We start from the raw sequence: 16,984 nt of genomic DNA, 5'->3' as shown, positions 1-16,984 counted from the left end.
GTCTCCATCCCACACTGCACTGATGCAGTAATTTATGCAAAATAGGTGCCAAGCAAGAATTGATTGCACACACTCTCCAGTACACAGAGGTACCTTTCAGTAGACCCACATTTCTGTGTGCAATTTTTTATTTTTACAGCTCTAATGTAAAATATTTTGAGAAAAATGATTTGGGTGTTTTATTAGCTGGAAGTCATCATCATTTAAATTAACAGACATATTTCTGAACTATCTTTATATGCCATGTTTCCTTTTTTGTAATTGAATTACTGAAATAATTCAACTTTTCAATAAAACTCTTGATTTACTACGATGAACCTGTATAGTAAATGTTAGCTTTTATAATAAGTCAACATCTTATCCATCTCACATTGGGAAAGTTGTCACATGCTTTCAGACAGGTACGTCTAAAAGAAATATTTATGAAGGTATCCTATAGCTGAGCATGTTTGCTCCTGACAGTGTTCCTCTTCTGCAGTGTTTCTATTTCATCATCTGAAATACGTGCAGTGCAGAGTAACACAGCAGTCTCCTGGTCACTCTTCAAAATGAGGAAGACAAGACGACAGCCCTTTGAGTAAGGCAGAAAATTACTACAATAAAGTAGCTGCTAACCTAAACCTGGATGCATTTAAAGACAGAGCAACAAATAAAACTTAAAAGAAAAAAAAAAGTAGAACTCTTACAAACAACCTGAAAAAAAAAACAATGTTTTTCAGTGTGACTGTTACTACAATAAAAGATGTAATCTATGTCTTTTTATGCATCTCTATCAGCTGCTAATAAACACTGAGGACATTGAATGATAAGTTAACAATGTGTCTGTCCATGAAGCTTTATTTTCCTTCCTTTTCTTGCTGTCAAACAGACTTGTCAGACATGTCAGTTTTGCAGTATCATTAAGCATTCGGCCATTTTTAAGAATTTATGTTGCAGCAAGGTGAGTCGGTGTGGGACGAGTGCTCGTTGTGTGAAATGCTGCAGGTGAGTAAAACATGAAGGCTTACATCCATCTTGCTGGTGCAGTCTGGGTAATGGGGATCCTTGGGAGTTTCACAGGAGCCAAAGACTCCATCTTTACCTGTAAAGATAAACACGCAGACTTAAGGATTTCCCATGCTTCACTGCTTTAATGATCTTTAAAAAAGAGAATTAGGGAAACCCGACTTTTATGCATAGTTCATTCATTTTTAAAAGGGTTAACTTCATGGGCAATTCAAAACTTTTCATTTTACCTGCTTTATCATTTCTGATGTGGGGTTGAGATAAATGTCCTCCAAAGATACTTTGTGATTCTGGTCAAATAGCTCCATCTTTATCTCCTCTGACCATAAAACAAACTTCTATCCAGAAGGTATTTGTCCATGCGTCTTTCCAATTTCATCACAACTGAGGACAAGGAGCTTGAAATTGCTTCAGGTTCTTGCTTATATTGTCACAGAGCGTGCCGATTTCACTCGATGTATATTTTACATCAAATGACCACAAATTAATTCAAATTATTGCAATTCAATAAAATTGCATATTTTCAAATCCCTACTGTATTTACTTCGGGGCATTTTTCACTTAAGTCTAATAAAATAAAAGTCTGTTGTGATTCAATTTACTGTCATTTCAATGCAGATCAGTGTTATATCCACAGCTTCATTCAGTGTTATTATATTGAAGCTCTTATCCTGAGCATAGTGAGAACTTCTTTTAATCATAAAACCTCAAGTACGAAACTCAAGGAAGATCGGTAATCTCTGACGATTGTCACTGACAGCAGCTATGATGTCAGCCAGAAAAAAAAATAAATTAATGCTGAATTTTGCCTAAATAAACTATATATGTACGTTTTGTATGAATTTGCAGCATGCAATCTAAAGAGTTGAATCAGGGTCACCCAAGTCTATAAGATAAAGTCTTTGCTATGCTAGCATGTCATGAATATTGTCAACCTTAACTTAGTTGTTGGTGAAGTCTATCAGAATCTTTTCCACTGCAACTGATTTATCTGAAAGTGACATTTTCAAATGTTGGTGCAAAATCTAAGATTTAGATGACGCTTCTTCGCCACAGGTTTTATGATGAGTGGCATTTCAGGTCATGTCGAGACAGGACGGTGACCACGAAATGGAAATGTTGTTTTGACAACTGTGTTGATGAGAAAATGTAACTATAAAAAAAAAAAAGTCTTCTTCTTTGGAAGCATTTTCTGCTGTCACTTTCCTGGCAGCAAGCAGGGCTCATTCTAGGAGCTTCTGCTCGACTCGAAATAACGCTAATTAACCAAGATGGATTTTTGTCTCTCTTGTTCAGCGTTTTACGATGACGGCAAATGCAGAGCAATAAAAGTTTCCAGATTTTATGCTTTAGCATCACAGTAAAATGAATTTCCACTTTGATTTTTTTCTCTCTCATCAATACAGAGAATATTATCTTACAACACAAAAGCAAATCTTTACTCAAACCTGGGATTTTTTACATTTCATTTTCTGATTTGTAGATTTTTTTTAGGATCTACGTACACTTTTGTAATTTTTCTTCATTTCTTTTTCTGGCTCAACTTAGACTGTTCCTTATGCATGCATTCATATTCCCCACCAAGCCAACAAGCCTGCAGGCCACTGGAGCAGTAAAACACAGTTTAAGTATGCCATTACAACATCAGAATGCTAGGAACCTGTTTTTGAGGCAATACTCACTCACTGGTTTGGGATTGTTGCCCCAAAGTTTAAACTTTTTTTTTTGTCATCACAACATTTTACTTTAAGTGGCCTGAGAGTCTTTTAGTCAACTCCCTGCTGGCTACTTGAGCTTTTAGTTCAAATTAATTCCTGTCTGGTTGATCTTCTTTGAGGATATCTCTTTTATTCATGCTAGTTAATGCTGTAATTTCACATAATGCACATTTTTTTAAGCCAACATAAAGACTTTTGTTCACACTTTTAAAAAAAAAAAATCTAAATAAAAAACTATGCAGTTTCAATACATAAAGTGATCAGATATAAAAAAGTGAATGAAAGAATGAACGTTAGTGGAGCCTTTGTGAAAGATTGGTGAGAGTACAAGCTAGTGTGCAGCTTCTTCGGCTTCATTTAAACAATAAAGCTACAGAAAAAGATTGATTGACATGGGATAAATCACGTTCAGCTTTTAGACTCTGTATCTGAACAGTGATATAGCAGAATAAAGGTCAAGGGTCCATACGAAGTCTGTATTAAGATTCACAACACACATAAGTTGACTGATATTATATAGAGTTATACTGGTTTTCAGTGACTTGCAAAAGCATTGAAATCTAATGAAACTTTTAATTTTTCAAATTTTATTCACAAAGGTCAATGTATGTTAAGGGACAGACCAACATTTAGTGTGTATTTGCGAGAAGGAAAACACTTTGAACTGAATTGTTGCTTATTTGCGCCGTGTTCCGAAAAAAAAGTTTCTACAAATATAAATGTTAAAAGTGGGGCTTGCATTTGTATTCAGCCTCCAGAGCCGATCATTTATTGAACGACTTTCCTCTGCAACTACAGCTGCAGGTTTTTGGTGTGGGGTGTCGGCATCCCTGACGATCCCCCAGAGCGCCACTAAATCCTGTTACCATCAAATGGAAAGAACATTGTACCACAACAAATCTGCCAACAGAGCCCCGCCCACCAAAACTTTCACATCGGGTGAGGAGGGCATTAATCAGAGAGACAGCACAGAGAAGAAAAGGTAACCCTGAAGGTGCTTTTGGTCAAATTAGACCAAAATCGAACTCTTCAGCCAATAAGAAAACTACTCTTTCTGGCAGAAAATCAACACCCCTCATCACCCTAAAAGCACCAGCAGGGACTGGGACACTGGTTTGAATTGAGGGGAGGATGGATGGTGCCAAATTCACGGATATTTTTGAGAAAAACCCGTTTTAGTCCGTCAGTCATCTGAGACTGGGAGGATCACTTTCTAACAGGATAATGACCCAGAACTTGCTGCTAAAGCAACACCCCGGTGTTTTAAGGGAAAACATGTAAACACATTGGATTGGCCTAGTCAAAGCTCAGACCTAAATCCAATTTAGAACCTGTGGGTAAACTTGCAGATTGCTGTCCACCAGCGGAAACACAAGATCACTGCACACTTTTCAAAATAGAATACAAATTTAAACAAAAGTAAAAATAAATCCACAAAAGACATACTTTTGTGAGAATTTTGCATTAATATTGAAAGATTCTGAGTGTTACATACTCTTTTAAAACTCCTCATCTGGAATAAGATTATTTCCAAGAATCCTTTACCTTTAGGAGGTAAAAAAAAAGAAGAAGAAGAAAAAAGGAAGAAACTTGCCAGTTTATTATTAATCACTGCAAGAATTGAAGGTAAATTCAGGCGACAACTTCCTGCTTTTGGCATCAATAATGCATCATGAGCCATGAGGAAAAGCAGAGGTAATTTGGAGAAAAAGTCCAGATAACAAGCTCCCTTCCAGATTGACCAAGGATGTCCAAATCCACATCATTTTCTGTACATAATTCACATTAGAGTGACTCACCGAAAAAAAAAAAAACCTCCTCTCTTCTTTCCTGCCTCCTTATTCACCTCTTCACATCCTCTTTCCCTACTTCTGTCGATGACTAAACCTATTCTTCCCTCCTCTCTCTGCGTTAACCTCTCGCCTCCTCTCCCCGATTTTTTCTCGTCATGAAGCGCAGCGCGAGTACGTCTAATTAAGGAGCGGTTGCGGCTCCTCCGCCGGCTTCTTACGAAGCCTTAAGACGACGCAATCACAGACAAATACTTGCCAGTCGGTCCATCTGATTAGCACGATAACGACAGATTTCTCGTCGCAAAAAGTGCCACCTCGTTTCTTTGTCAAAAAAAAAAAAAAAAAAAAGAAAAAAAAAACGCAGCCAGGTTCACCGCCTGTTTTGTTTTAATGGCATCAGACACAGAGAGAGAGAAATGATCTGACACATTTTAATGACTCTGTGTGTTAAATTGTGTTCAGTCAAGTGCAGGGTGAGGATACAAAGTGGGGGTGGGGGGGGGGAATTAAATCATGAATTCAATCACGCCGCCTGATTTCTATTTTATGCACTATAAAGTAGCTGGGAATGAGAGCTATTAATAAAACGGACATAACCCGGACCTGATTAACAAGACGGCTGTTCGTCTTTGGGATCTGAAGGTGCTGCAGAAGGCAGTTTACTGTGCGACATGGCAGCAACACTGCTGCCCGAACAGAGGATGCTCAGTAAATAATGACCATCATAGATGGTATAATCAACCAGCATGCATTGAGGCGCTCAGGTTGAGATCGCTTGGCCTTAAAGCGCAGGCCCAGATTCACAGTGGATGTGCCGCCGACTGACAGGTGTGTTTATCAGACGGGTTGTAGCTGCGTTTGATATTCTCTCTGCGTCCTCCAGCATGTGCACCCATGCGTGTTTTCAAAGCTGTACCTCGGCTGTTGGCCACGCTGCGCTGCAGGATCTGCTCCACCCGCAGCGCCATGTCGGACATGTTCTGGGCTATGGCCTGGATCCGCTCCACCAGCCCCATCGGCTGAATCCTGATCGACGAGGTCACACATGGACACACAAAAGCACACGAGGAATTAAAAATCACACACACACACAGTCTTTACTGTCCGCTCTTGAAGTAAAAGCCTACGGGGTCCATCCGTGTCCGGGTATTTCGGCTCTGAAGGGGCAAAACAAACGAGGAAATGCCTGCTATGAAGAACTTGACGCTTGAAATGCGGATCATTTGTTAATTTAGATAGTCGGGTAAAGCGAAATTTTTAATGAGGTTCGTTGGAGGGAATGTGTCCGAAGACAATATGTTGCAGGCGAATATTAATTAATTTGACCTGACCACTATAGCCTGAAATCTGTTGGCATAGTAATCAGGAAGTGATTAATTAAGCTGAGAGCACAAACAGAATACGTTTGGGTTTGAAATGTGACTCATGCTGCTGCCTTATACTCCAACCTCAAATCATAATCTGTAACATCTTTAAAGGCAGAAAAAACTAAGGGTTGATTAGGCCTGACTTTTTTTTTTTAACCATTAATGAACACCAAATTGGTATTTATTTTTTTTTAGCTATTTAAAAATAGAAATATGAGCATTTTATTCAGGCTGTAAGTCAGTGAGTAGGAGCAAGATAGATTTTTAGCAGATAACGGGAAACGAGGGTTTAGGGAAACTAAATGTAAATCTTTTTTATGCTTTTATGTCAACAGCCTTTTTTTATGTAAACATGTTGTATTTTAGAAATGTTGGGAAACCATTAGAAGTCTTGAAGTCAAGATACAGATCTAGATCATCTTAGAAAACTCACTGCTTTGGAGCAACATTAAAGTCAGGGAGGAAGGAGCGAGTATGAGGCAGCAGCCTTTATAAAAGCTAAGCTGGGGAGGAGCAGGAATTCAGCTGGTCAGCTATGTGCAAACTCAGACTAATGGAATAATTTACCCATAAATTGTGTGTGGAAATAAACTGTTTCATTTTGTATTCTGTTGCTGCTGAATCATAAAAATGAACACAAGACATTGAGTTCCCCCCCTGTAGAAATGAAAAAAATAAATAAATAAATTTCTTATAGTCAAAAATACTCCACAGAAAACAGACTAGTCAAGTTTTACTCACTCATTTTGTATTCTCACATTTAGGAAAAAATATAATATCTCAAGAGGGGGAAAAAAAAAAATCTAATATATTATTTTTCAATTTTTTTATTCTTTTTTTGAAATAAACTTGAAAATGACTTAAAGTCAAGAGAAAAACAAACTTTGGTCAGATTTTAAAAGTGGGTCTTTAAAAAAAAAGTGTTTTTTTCAGGGCTTCCGCATCCCTAGTGTAACGTAACGCAACTGTATGTAAAACAAAAAAATCATTTTTAATTTCAAACCTCCGCTCATCAACACAGGATGTTAATGACGGCCACTTCTTGTGCTGAAACAGGCTAATATTCACTGGTGAAGAAAACTGTACTTTTGGGGCACTGTTAACATTTTACATTTTTTATGAAAAAATAAAAAAATTATGAGTGCCTGTGCATGAAGGTGATCTGGTGAAGATTCCTCATTAAACAGCTTTGACCACACAAACCCTGGAGAACAAAAGAAGCTACGCTTCATACGCACATGCAATAAAGGTCTGTTTCCATTTAGGCTGAAGTGTTATCATCATTGCACATTTGTGTTTATGTATAACAATGAATAGGAATCTAGCTATTTAATGCATAACTGCACAATCCCAAAGCGCAAGTGTTACGCACACACAGTCTGGACATCAAGCCGAAACTAAATTTCTCTTTTTACATTCAACTAACTTGATATTGCAACAGGTCAGCACAAGTTAATGACCAGCTATAAACTGTGGAACTGTACAGCCATGCAGTCTTCCACTGGAGATTACGTCTGTTCAACAGGGCAGCTTTTGGAAGAGCAGAGAAGAATCTTAATTAGTTTTTTTTTTTTTTTTTAAAGTGAGCAAAGTTTTCCCATCTCTAATCTAACGGATCAACCCGACTCTGTGCCATAAACAATGATTTATTTTCCCCACCAAAGGTATTTGGCCTTTGTCACTGTAACATTTCCAGTTTAGTCCCTGAGAGGCCAATTAAACTGTAAGATGTATGTGGCTGAGAGGATATCTGCAGGGCAAACTGCAAAGAAAATTATACAGTGGGTGTAAAAATCATTGTGGGGAGAGAAGTACTTTAAAAAAAAAATTAAAAAAAAATAGAAAAACAGCAGAGGCTGAGGTCAGGTGAGGTAATGCCATTTTTCAGTCCACACTCAGTAGCAGTTACCAAACTCAATGTTACCCGAGATTGCCATATCAGTTACCGTGATATCTCTTTGTACATTACTTGTTATGTTAATGTGTCAGGAGGTTCATGCCTGTGAAGAACAAGGTGAAAGCCTTCAGAGGGGAAACTAATCACTAACGTGAAGGAAAAAAAAGCAGCCTTCTCTTCAGAAGCTTTCAACACAAGAAGAAACTGCAAAGAGCCAAAAAAAATGTCAGTTGTAACCTCTTAGGGATTTGAGGAAGTAAAAAAAAACAAAAAACTGAAAACTGCAGCTACACATGATGTTTCCATCTGTATACACACTAGTGTTTGCATAACTGCATTAGCTTGCGGCTACAGGAAGGCAAACGGATGTAGGAGTTTAAAATCCTCCTGACCCATTGCTTCAAACATTTAGGAATTAATTGTGTTTATTGCTTTTGGCATTGTGGAAACAGTTTTTAGTATTGATGATGCTCAGGATGTTGCTTTAATACTGGTAATTTATAACCAACCGGATCAAAGTTGCTTCAGCAAAGAGTCGGATGGTGCTTGTGCTTTTCCAGACTGTCAATATTATAGGAAGACATTAAGCTACAAATATATGACTGGAAATTATGCAATACTTTGTAAACAAGGTAGGACGTTAGTTCTGGATCTATTCACAGCAGAAAGTGTCTTCCAATTACCAACAGGCCAACTAAGTTTGCCTTTTGATTTAACTTTAAACATATTCGTTTTCACATTTTAAAGACATTTGGATATTTTCAGTTTCACTGTAAGTTGAAAAGTAAATCACCCCTATTCTACTATTGCTAACGGCAGCGTGTGTTGTACCTCACCTGTCCAAGGCCAAGCTGAGTTCATCCAGCCTGTGGGTGTCAGTGGCGTTCCCCAACTTTGACAAGGCATCCATCCTTTTCATAATCATCTCCAGCATGTCGCTGATTTTCCTCAAAACCCCTCGAGATTCCTGGCCACTGAGAACTGAAACAAGATGCAATAAAACTGAAAAATGACACAAATAACACAGAAAGCAATTCAAAGTGATGATTAAAAAAAACACACAAAAAACCCCCACATAATAACAGAACAAAGGGTCAACTATTTGGTATATGAAAGTCATACTTTGCACACACATTTTTCATAACTCAGCTCAATTTAGTTTATTTGTGTGCAATGGCCCTTTATTTTGAGAAAAAAAAAAAAGTATAATTCAAATCCAGTATAATTGACAGTAATATACATTTAGTCCACGTTCAGATACAATGCAACTCCATGAAATTAATTTTTAGGATATGATAAAAAGCCAAGTTGTGAAAAGTTATCTAAAGAAGTAAAAACACCAGGGAGCATTCATTTTTCACTTTGATCCCACGTCCTGAGAAAGTGAACAGGATGAAATCTCCACCAGAAGCAGGTTCAGCAAGAGCGTCCATCTGCCTCAAAGCAGCCACAGGTAGGGAGGACATAAAATCAGAAAACCACAGATGTTACTGGTAACTGTATCTGGTAATCGATCGACATGGAGCCATGCATCGATGTAAACCCTAAATGTGAAAAGGCAACCATCGTTGGACCGTATACTCCAGCTTTTATGCCTATAGCGGCATATCACTAAGACACTGATCACTCAAGCAAGCTTGATCAAAAACAAAAGTAGAAGCGAAGAGTAAAAAGCTGAATTGAAACTGGGAGCTGGATTCACAAAAGTCGAGCTTCGTGATTGAAGAATCTCCCTCGGAGCTTAGCCGTCATTAAGAGCAGCATATGGGGGAAGGAGAGTGTTATACTCTGAATTTAACAGAAACGCAAGAAGGAGGTAAAGTTTTAAATAAATCTCAGCAGAAGGTCTTTTGTTGAGTTTTAAGCACATTATGGAAATAAAGGTCTAAGAAAGTATTAGTCCGTCCTACAAGTTCTAAATATATACATGCGCACAAAGGAAGCATCAACAACGCTGAACCGTTTCCTCACTTTTTGTGACAAATTGGTAAATATGACTCTTTCCTAAAATTGTACACACAAATACCCATAATAACAATTTGAACATTAAAAAAAAAGACAAAGATTGTATCAATTTAAATTTAAGCAACCAAATATACCAAGAGGAGAGGAGAGGTCAAATACTCCAACTAAAACGATACCAAAAGGTTGTTGACCGTTTTGCAACTTAAGTGACATTTTCCTAATTTTTACAATGGTCTGTGTTTTTATTTTAACTTCTAGCTCAAGTTTTCCCCCATTAAAAATGTTTTAGACACTAAAATTGTTGCATGTCTTGAAAGCACTGAAAGCCCAAAATTAACATGACATTTTTACTCATTATTTTGATTTGATTATTCAAATTTTAATATAACTTTTGTTCCCAAACCACAACAAAAATAAGTCCGCATTTTAAAAAAAAACAAATCATCTTCAGATGTTAATTTCCCGTGGTTTACCTTTAAAAGTCAATTTTTCAATTATCCGTCTCCCTCATTATCAAACCCAGCACAAACGCTGGGAGCGGATGTGCCAGCAAAACAAACGAATCTGAAAATTATTCCGACGATGCGAGACATTCCATCCTCTCTGTCCCAAATTAATAATGACCACGCTGGAGGTAAACCTACAGTAAATGATGCTCGATACAAACACTCTCTCCATAAACAAGCCTGCAGGCACAAATAATAACATCAGAGCCGTTCCTTTCACTGCATCATTAGTGAGTCAAGGTTCTGACCCTATTTCCTTTTGTTCACTGAGCTTAGCGCGGCGCTGAGCACAATTAAAGACACATCCGATTCTGTTGCTACGACGGCGAGCAACAGTCCTCGGGTTGTGACACACGGACATCAAAGAAAATGGGAAAGATTAGCATTTATTCTGTAATTGCTGAACATGTGGGATAAATTATCTGAAACATTTTGGAAGTAATCTGATAAAGTCTAAACCAAAATGTGAAAGACTCTGAGATTTAATGCTCTCTGGGAAAAAAATAAATAAAAAAAAAAACTGAATATTTTTCATCAAATTGATTTAATTGAAAAAGATTTAATTAGCTTTGCTGCTTCCATTAACCAGCTATTTATTTTCTGATTTAGGCTACTACTAACTCATTAAAATACAGAATGTTGAGTATTTGACAGTAAAATTTTTAAATCAATATGTTGGCGAAGAGTCAGGAGAAAAAAGACACAAAGCAACTTTAGATCGTTATTCCAAAACACACAAAGATTGCTTAAAATAATGTTTCTTTAAAAACTCAGCTGTTCTGAACTGTTCTGCTTTGTAACAAGGGAGCAGAATACAATGCAATGTTTTCAATACAGCTAATTTAAATCAGATATATGAGCATTTATCTAACGCATAAAATAAAACCTAGTCCCTATGGAAATAAAATAAAACATTATGATGCATTATTCATACCAGTCTGAACCACTTCTCTTTCTTTTATGTTAATCAAATATGAGAAAGCAACATTTTTAACAGAGTGGATGAATTTTTAATAGATTGATAACACAATGGAGGAACTTCGGATAGTTTGCATGTTTCTGAAAATCTGACTACTGAAAATACTTTTGTCAAAACCTTTGCTCGCATCAGATTTCACGTCAATCCCCCTTTTCACAAATGCATTTCATAGCTACACATTGCCATTTTATCCCTTCCCGTTTCAATTTCACTCCTGTAACCAAGCCACTTCATATCCATGGGGAACAGAATGCTCAAATGTAATTACCGTATTTTCCGGACTACAGAGCACACCTTACTACAAGCCGCGTCTACACAATTAAAAAACAAACAAACAAAAAACTGGAAAAGTACATATAAGCCTCACCGGGCTCCGTACATACATAAGCCGCTGATATCTCCGCCTCTCAAGGACACAGCAGATTTATCAGGCTGCGTCCTTAATAAATCTGCTATTAAGGACGCAGCCCTCCGTTTCAAACGCAGATTCGTTCACGCCGAGCTTACGTGCAGCGGTTATGATATGTACTGCTGGTCGATAGCCTTCAACTTAAAAACTGCATCATACGAGTTTGAAGACATTTCTCAGTCGTCAATGCTGCTAGCACATGCTTCTTGCGCTTTCTTCTTTGATTTCTAATTTTGACTTCCAATGATTCACTTCCTGCTAAAGCGCCCTCTGGTGGTTGAAGAAAAATCCACCGAAAAGCCGCACCGGGCTATAATGGTTCAAAGTGTGAGAAAAAAAGTAGCGGCTTATAGTCCGAAAAATATGGTAATTGTATAATATTTACTGAAAATTTGGTGTTTTAAATTATTTTCATTTATTTTGATCCCGGTGTGTTAAGCTAAATAGTTATGAAATGACTTAAAACATGACCCCTGACCATACCAAAAAAGGTAGCAGAAGCAGTGAGTGGTCAACAAGCTTACAGAGAAAGTGTTGGCGCAGCCAGGATCTCAGCAAGATGTAATGCAATATGTGGGATTCGAGTAAACCTCTGGTCAGAGATTTTGAGAAAAAAAGAAAAAACAGAAAAAAATAACAGCCTCATATTGTTTCTAAAAACAGAGTGAATACGAAGCCCAACTTTTGAGCGCTCCCTCATCAATTGCATTAGGTTGCAGAAACTGCAGTGTCTGCAGAGTCACTTTCTTTGTCAGACCTCGTTTATCATCGGCCGAGCAAAAGTCACCTTTCTCCGGAAAGCAGAAATTGTATTAAATCACCAGTAAATAAAGTCAGGAGAGAGAGAGAGACAGAGAGAACGATCGTAACGTGTGTGTTTGAGAGTTTTAATAAAGGCGACGAGCTCAGTATCATGACTGATATTTACAAAGAATATTGCAATGATCTTAGGACACTTGGATATTCCACGGATTTTCTTGGACTTGTTTTGACTGTGTTTTCCTTTAAAGCTCTGTTCTATGTGGTAGCTTCAGTGTTTTAAATTATTCAGTAGTTGACAACAAATCTTCATTCCATGGTCAGAGAGAAAGCCAAAGCATATTCAGTAAAAAAAAAAAAAAAAAAAAAAAAACACATTTAGCTGAATAATGATTTGGGGGCAAAGAAGGAGAACATTTCAGAATGAGACAGGGGTAGAAAAATATTTTCTTCTCAGGCGTTCTTAGCTAACGAGAGCATTCTTGATATCAAATTATATAAATAACCCAAACGCCACAATTTACCTAATTATATATATATATATACATACTGCTCAAAAAAATAAAGGGAACATTTCACTTTAATTTTGTGTGTGGCTCCAAATCCAGGCCTCCATTGGTTAATAAATTTGATTTCCATTGATGATTTTTGTGTGATTTTGTTGTCAGCACATTCAACTTTGTACAGAACAAAGTATTAAATGAGAATATTTCATTCATTCAGATCTAGGATGTGTTACTTGAGTGTTCGCTTTATTTTTTTGACCAGTGTATATTTTACATCAAATGACCACAAATTAATTTTTGAGCAGTGTGTATATATATATATATATATATATATATATATATAGCTCTTTCACCCTCTGAGCTCGGGTCCTCTACCAGAGGCCTGGGAGCTTGAGGTTTCTCCTCCAGTATCTTGGCTGTGCCTAGAACTGCACATTTCTGGACTGAGATGTCTGATGTTGTTCCTGGGATCTGTTTGAGCCACTGCTCCAGTTTGGAGGTGACTGCCCCGAGGGCCCCGATGACCACAGGCACCACTGTGGTCTTCACCTTCCAGGTCTTTTCCAGTTCCTCTCTGAGGCCCTGGTATTTCTCCAGTTTCTCATGCTCCTTTTTCCTGATGTTGTGGTCACTTGGTATTGCTACATCCACCACAACGGCTTTCCTCTGTTCTTTATCCACCACCACAATGTCCGGTTGGTTCGCCATTACCATCTTGTCTGTCTGGATCTGGAAGTCCCACAGGATCTTAGCTCGGTCATTCTCCACCACCTTTGGGGGTGTCCCCCACTTTGACCTCGGGCATTCCCATATTTTGTTTTTGAATGATATATTCCCCTCCACGCCAGAGGTGGCGCTGATAATTCCAATAGTCCCATCTAGTTCTTAATTAAAAGTAAACTTGTCATTTTCTTTTCCTCTACTTCTAAGCAAATCAGAGTTTTTTTTTGTAGATTTCTTTAAGAGTACTGTAAAATGCTACTACTCTTTTCACAAAAATAAGGTTGAAAAGTTTATTTCCCTGTAAGCCCTTCAAACCATGAGTCATTTCTAACACCTCTCTTTCTCCAATAATGTTTACTTTGCTTGTGTCGCACAGAGCGCCCTCCTTTAAACTGCAACGGTGTGAATTTGCATTCACACCTCCCCGGATGAACCAGACTTTCTGAGCAAACAAGCCAGAGTTCAGTGCAACAGAGCTGGTGTGAATGCAACCTAGATCAATAACCACTTTCTTTAAAATCCTTCTCCTGCATTGCTTTCCTCTGATATTCCAGCTGCTGCTGAGATATATTTCTTCCTAGTGTCTTAACTAAAATAAACAACAGATTGTGTTATCTATGACATCTCTATTTCGACTTCTCTTTAAACTACCCCATATTTACCAGTAGTTATAGAAAACTCTATCATATTTTTGATAACAGTAGCTTGTAGTGCCATAATTAATGGTAATCTCAGAACAACATTTTGACATCCATGATAAGTCAGACATGTTGAAAAGTGAGATTTTCAGCTGCTTCCATTCATCGTCACTTTGTGCTGCACCATATAAAATGAGAAATTCTGGTCACACAGTTGGGAGGAGAAAAATGATACCCAAAGTGGTGAGTTACAAGTAAACCAGCCTTTAGCAAAGACTGATTTTAGATAAATGGGTACACCAATGTTTCCAATGTGATGCATTAAAAAAAAAAGATTTAAAATTGACTATTGTCACTTGTAGACAACAGTGGTTTCTCTTTTGACATCAAGAGCCTTTTTCTGCGCGTGTGATTCAAAGGTTTGATTTAAATGTCTGAAACAAAAAAATAAATAAATAAAATATGTTTCTTTGAACATTGTCAAAGACTTGGCTGAAAATAAGTGGAAAAAGTAAAGCGCAGACAGAGTCTTTGAAAGACCTTCAGAGAGCCTTTAGAACTGTTGATCAAGAGAACATCAAGATTGCAAGAAAGTATTTTTTATTTTTTCCTCCAAGAAGTCAGACTCAGAAATCAGAGATGGCGAGAGACTTTTGCACAGTAATGCTGCAACATAGACATGCCTTTCAAGTTGATTGCTGCTGTATAGTATATCTCGTTGCATTAATATTTAACAGTTCATTCTACAGCTTCTCATTAACGCTGCTTAAAGCTGAATAAATCCTGTCAAGCCTGATGTGGACTCAGACCGACTATATTTCTGATTTCTGTGGCCAGTTCTCCGCAAGTCATGTCAGCAATAGATGGGGAAAAAAATAATACTAAGTTTCTTTCTGCACAGAAATTTGACAAAAGATCCTCCCTGACAATTCAAGTATACATTGCAGACACCAGATTGTGCCTGAGTAACTCGTCTCTTTGGCACATGTGAGAGATATTTAATGGATCTAGAGGCTGTGGAAGCAGAAAACGTATCCTGTAAACAGCTCAAACTTTCTATTACGCCTGACAGAAAGGGAAAGTAGGAATCACCTGCACAGCTTTTATACAGGTTTCTCTACTGTAATTAGAGATATACAGCGCCTATATAAAAACTATTCACTTCTTGGATTTTTCAAAAAAATTTTATTGTTTAAAAATCATACCTAAAGACTGACAAAAAAAAAAAAAATCATGGTCAGGATAATGTGTCTTTTTGACACACATCCCCTCCATTTATTGGTTATTGATTCAACTGGATTCCTGCAGAAGTTCAGCAGCTTAGAAATATTTTTTGTATCCAACCAATGACTTAAACCTTTTAATAGCTTTTCTCTGATTTGCTTGGAGTGTTATTTTGCCTTCACACTGGCACCCAGGAATATTCGTTATTTGCACCAATTGGCTGGACCTCTCTTGAATTAGGTCAGTGACTTTATGTGGGTTGGATAGTTATGCAAGCACTTATTTTACGCTAAGAGGTTTTACTCAGGTGTCTCTATTTTGAAGAAATTAGTTTTGAGTTTGATATTAAAAATATTTTTTTTGTAAATTTTTTGTCAAAAAAACCAAAAACATGTTGTTGATCATGACTTGTAGAATCAAAACAGGGTAAAACATCCAAGGAGGCAAATACTTTTTATAGGCACTTTATATTGCATTTTGGGTTAGTTAATCACTGAAGGAACTGCAGCAGAGCAGAAATATCTGCTGTGTTTTACAGCACAAACTCTAAACAGTTTGCTACATGTGAACTCTGATCTGATCTGAACCACAAAATTAAGTATGATAAATAAATGGTGTTCATTTTGCAGTCTTAGAGTTTTCTGTTCGGGATACTGAAAGTTGGTCTGATCACTGGTCAGTAACTTGCCTGTGACACATTTTGGTTTGTTTCTATTTATTAATTAGTTATTTTATGCAAGAGGGAAATTTTAGTCTTTAGTTAGTTTGTTTTTTACACATACTAAAAATTTTAAGAGTGAGATAAAAGTAAGTTCTGCAAAAGTTTATTTTGTTTTTATCTTTTGATAGTTTTTTTTTCCAGATTAAACACCGTCTATAATTAAACCCAATCTAAGTGAACAGAAAAGTGTGTTTTTGAAATTATTTCATTCAGCAAAAGGAGAAAAAGATATCAAAAATTAACTTACAAAAAGTAATTGCTCTCCCAAACCTAATAGTTTGTTTTTTCACCCTTGACAGCAACAACTGCTTACTTGTTTTCTAATGTCACGGATTTTTACCTAACAGTAGCCTTAAACACAACTAAAGCTCAAAAGATACTTTTGCAGTTGATCCAAAATACGAAAATATAAGAATTTCTTAAATTACACTCAAGGTAACTAGCTAGAAGCAATCCCCATTATGACTCTTCTCTGGTTTCTTTGCATTAAATCTAAGCCAAATGTTTAAGAAGTTTCTGTTCTTCAGTGTTGAAACGTGGAATAAGAGATCTATTGAAAATCTGGGACAAAATCTCAGTTTGTGAGATGAGAAAGAAGAGATAAAAATGCTGTGCACAAAGAGTAACACTTTGTTACGCCATCTTAGCAGGAGATTGCATTTATGAGACGTGTCACCAAGACAACCAATATGTGTCATAACTATGTGGAAAAAGAACTGCTGGGAAAAAAAAAAAACATATATATATCATTTGTAACTATAAACAAATGTGTTG

At 37.1% G+C, this 16,984-nt stretch overlaps 1 protein-coding gene across 1 annotated transcript in view; it reads right to left on the bottom strand.

Annotated features, from left to right (window-relative positions):
- mgat5b (alpha-1,6-mannosylglycoprotein 6-beta-N-acetylglucosaminyltransferase B) overlaps positions 1 to 16,984 on the bottom strand; it is a 67,983-nt gene that overhangs the window by 41,872 nt on the left and 9,127 nt on the right. The window contains exons 4-6 of the mRNA XM_088008247.1: positions 8,617 to 8,761; positions 5,433 to 5,542; positions 1,008 to 1,081 (exon numbers count right to left, since the gene is read on the bottom strand). Coding sequence (XP_087864373.1) covers positions 1,008 to 1,081; positions 5,433 to 5,542; positions 8,617 to 8,761 — 329 coding nt within the window. The remainder of the gene's footprint in view (positions 1 to 1,007; positions 1,082 to 5,432; positions 5,543 to 8,616; positions 8,762 to 16,984) is intronic.

Source organism: Poecilia mexicana, unplaced genomic scaffold (assembly GCF_051168715.1).
Source record: "Poecilia mexicana isolate PSO_F unplaced genomic scaffold, ASM5116871v1 scaffold_8, whole genome shotgun sequence".
Classification (NCBI taxonomy): Eukaryota; Metazoa; Chordata; class Actinopteri; order Cyprinodontiformes; family Poeciliidae; genus Poecilia; species Poecilia mexicana.
The sequence above is the reverse complement of the archived record's forward strand: the minus strand, read 5'-3'. Positions and strand labels throughout refer to the sequence as shown.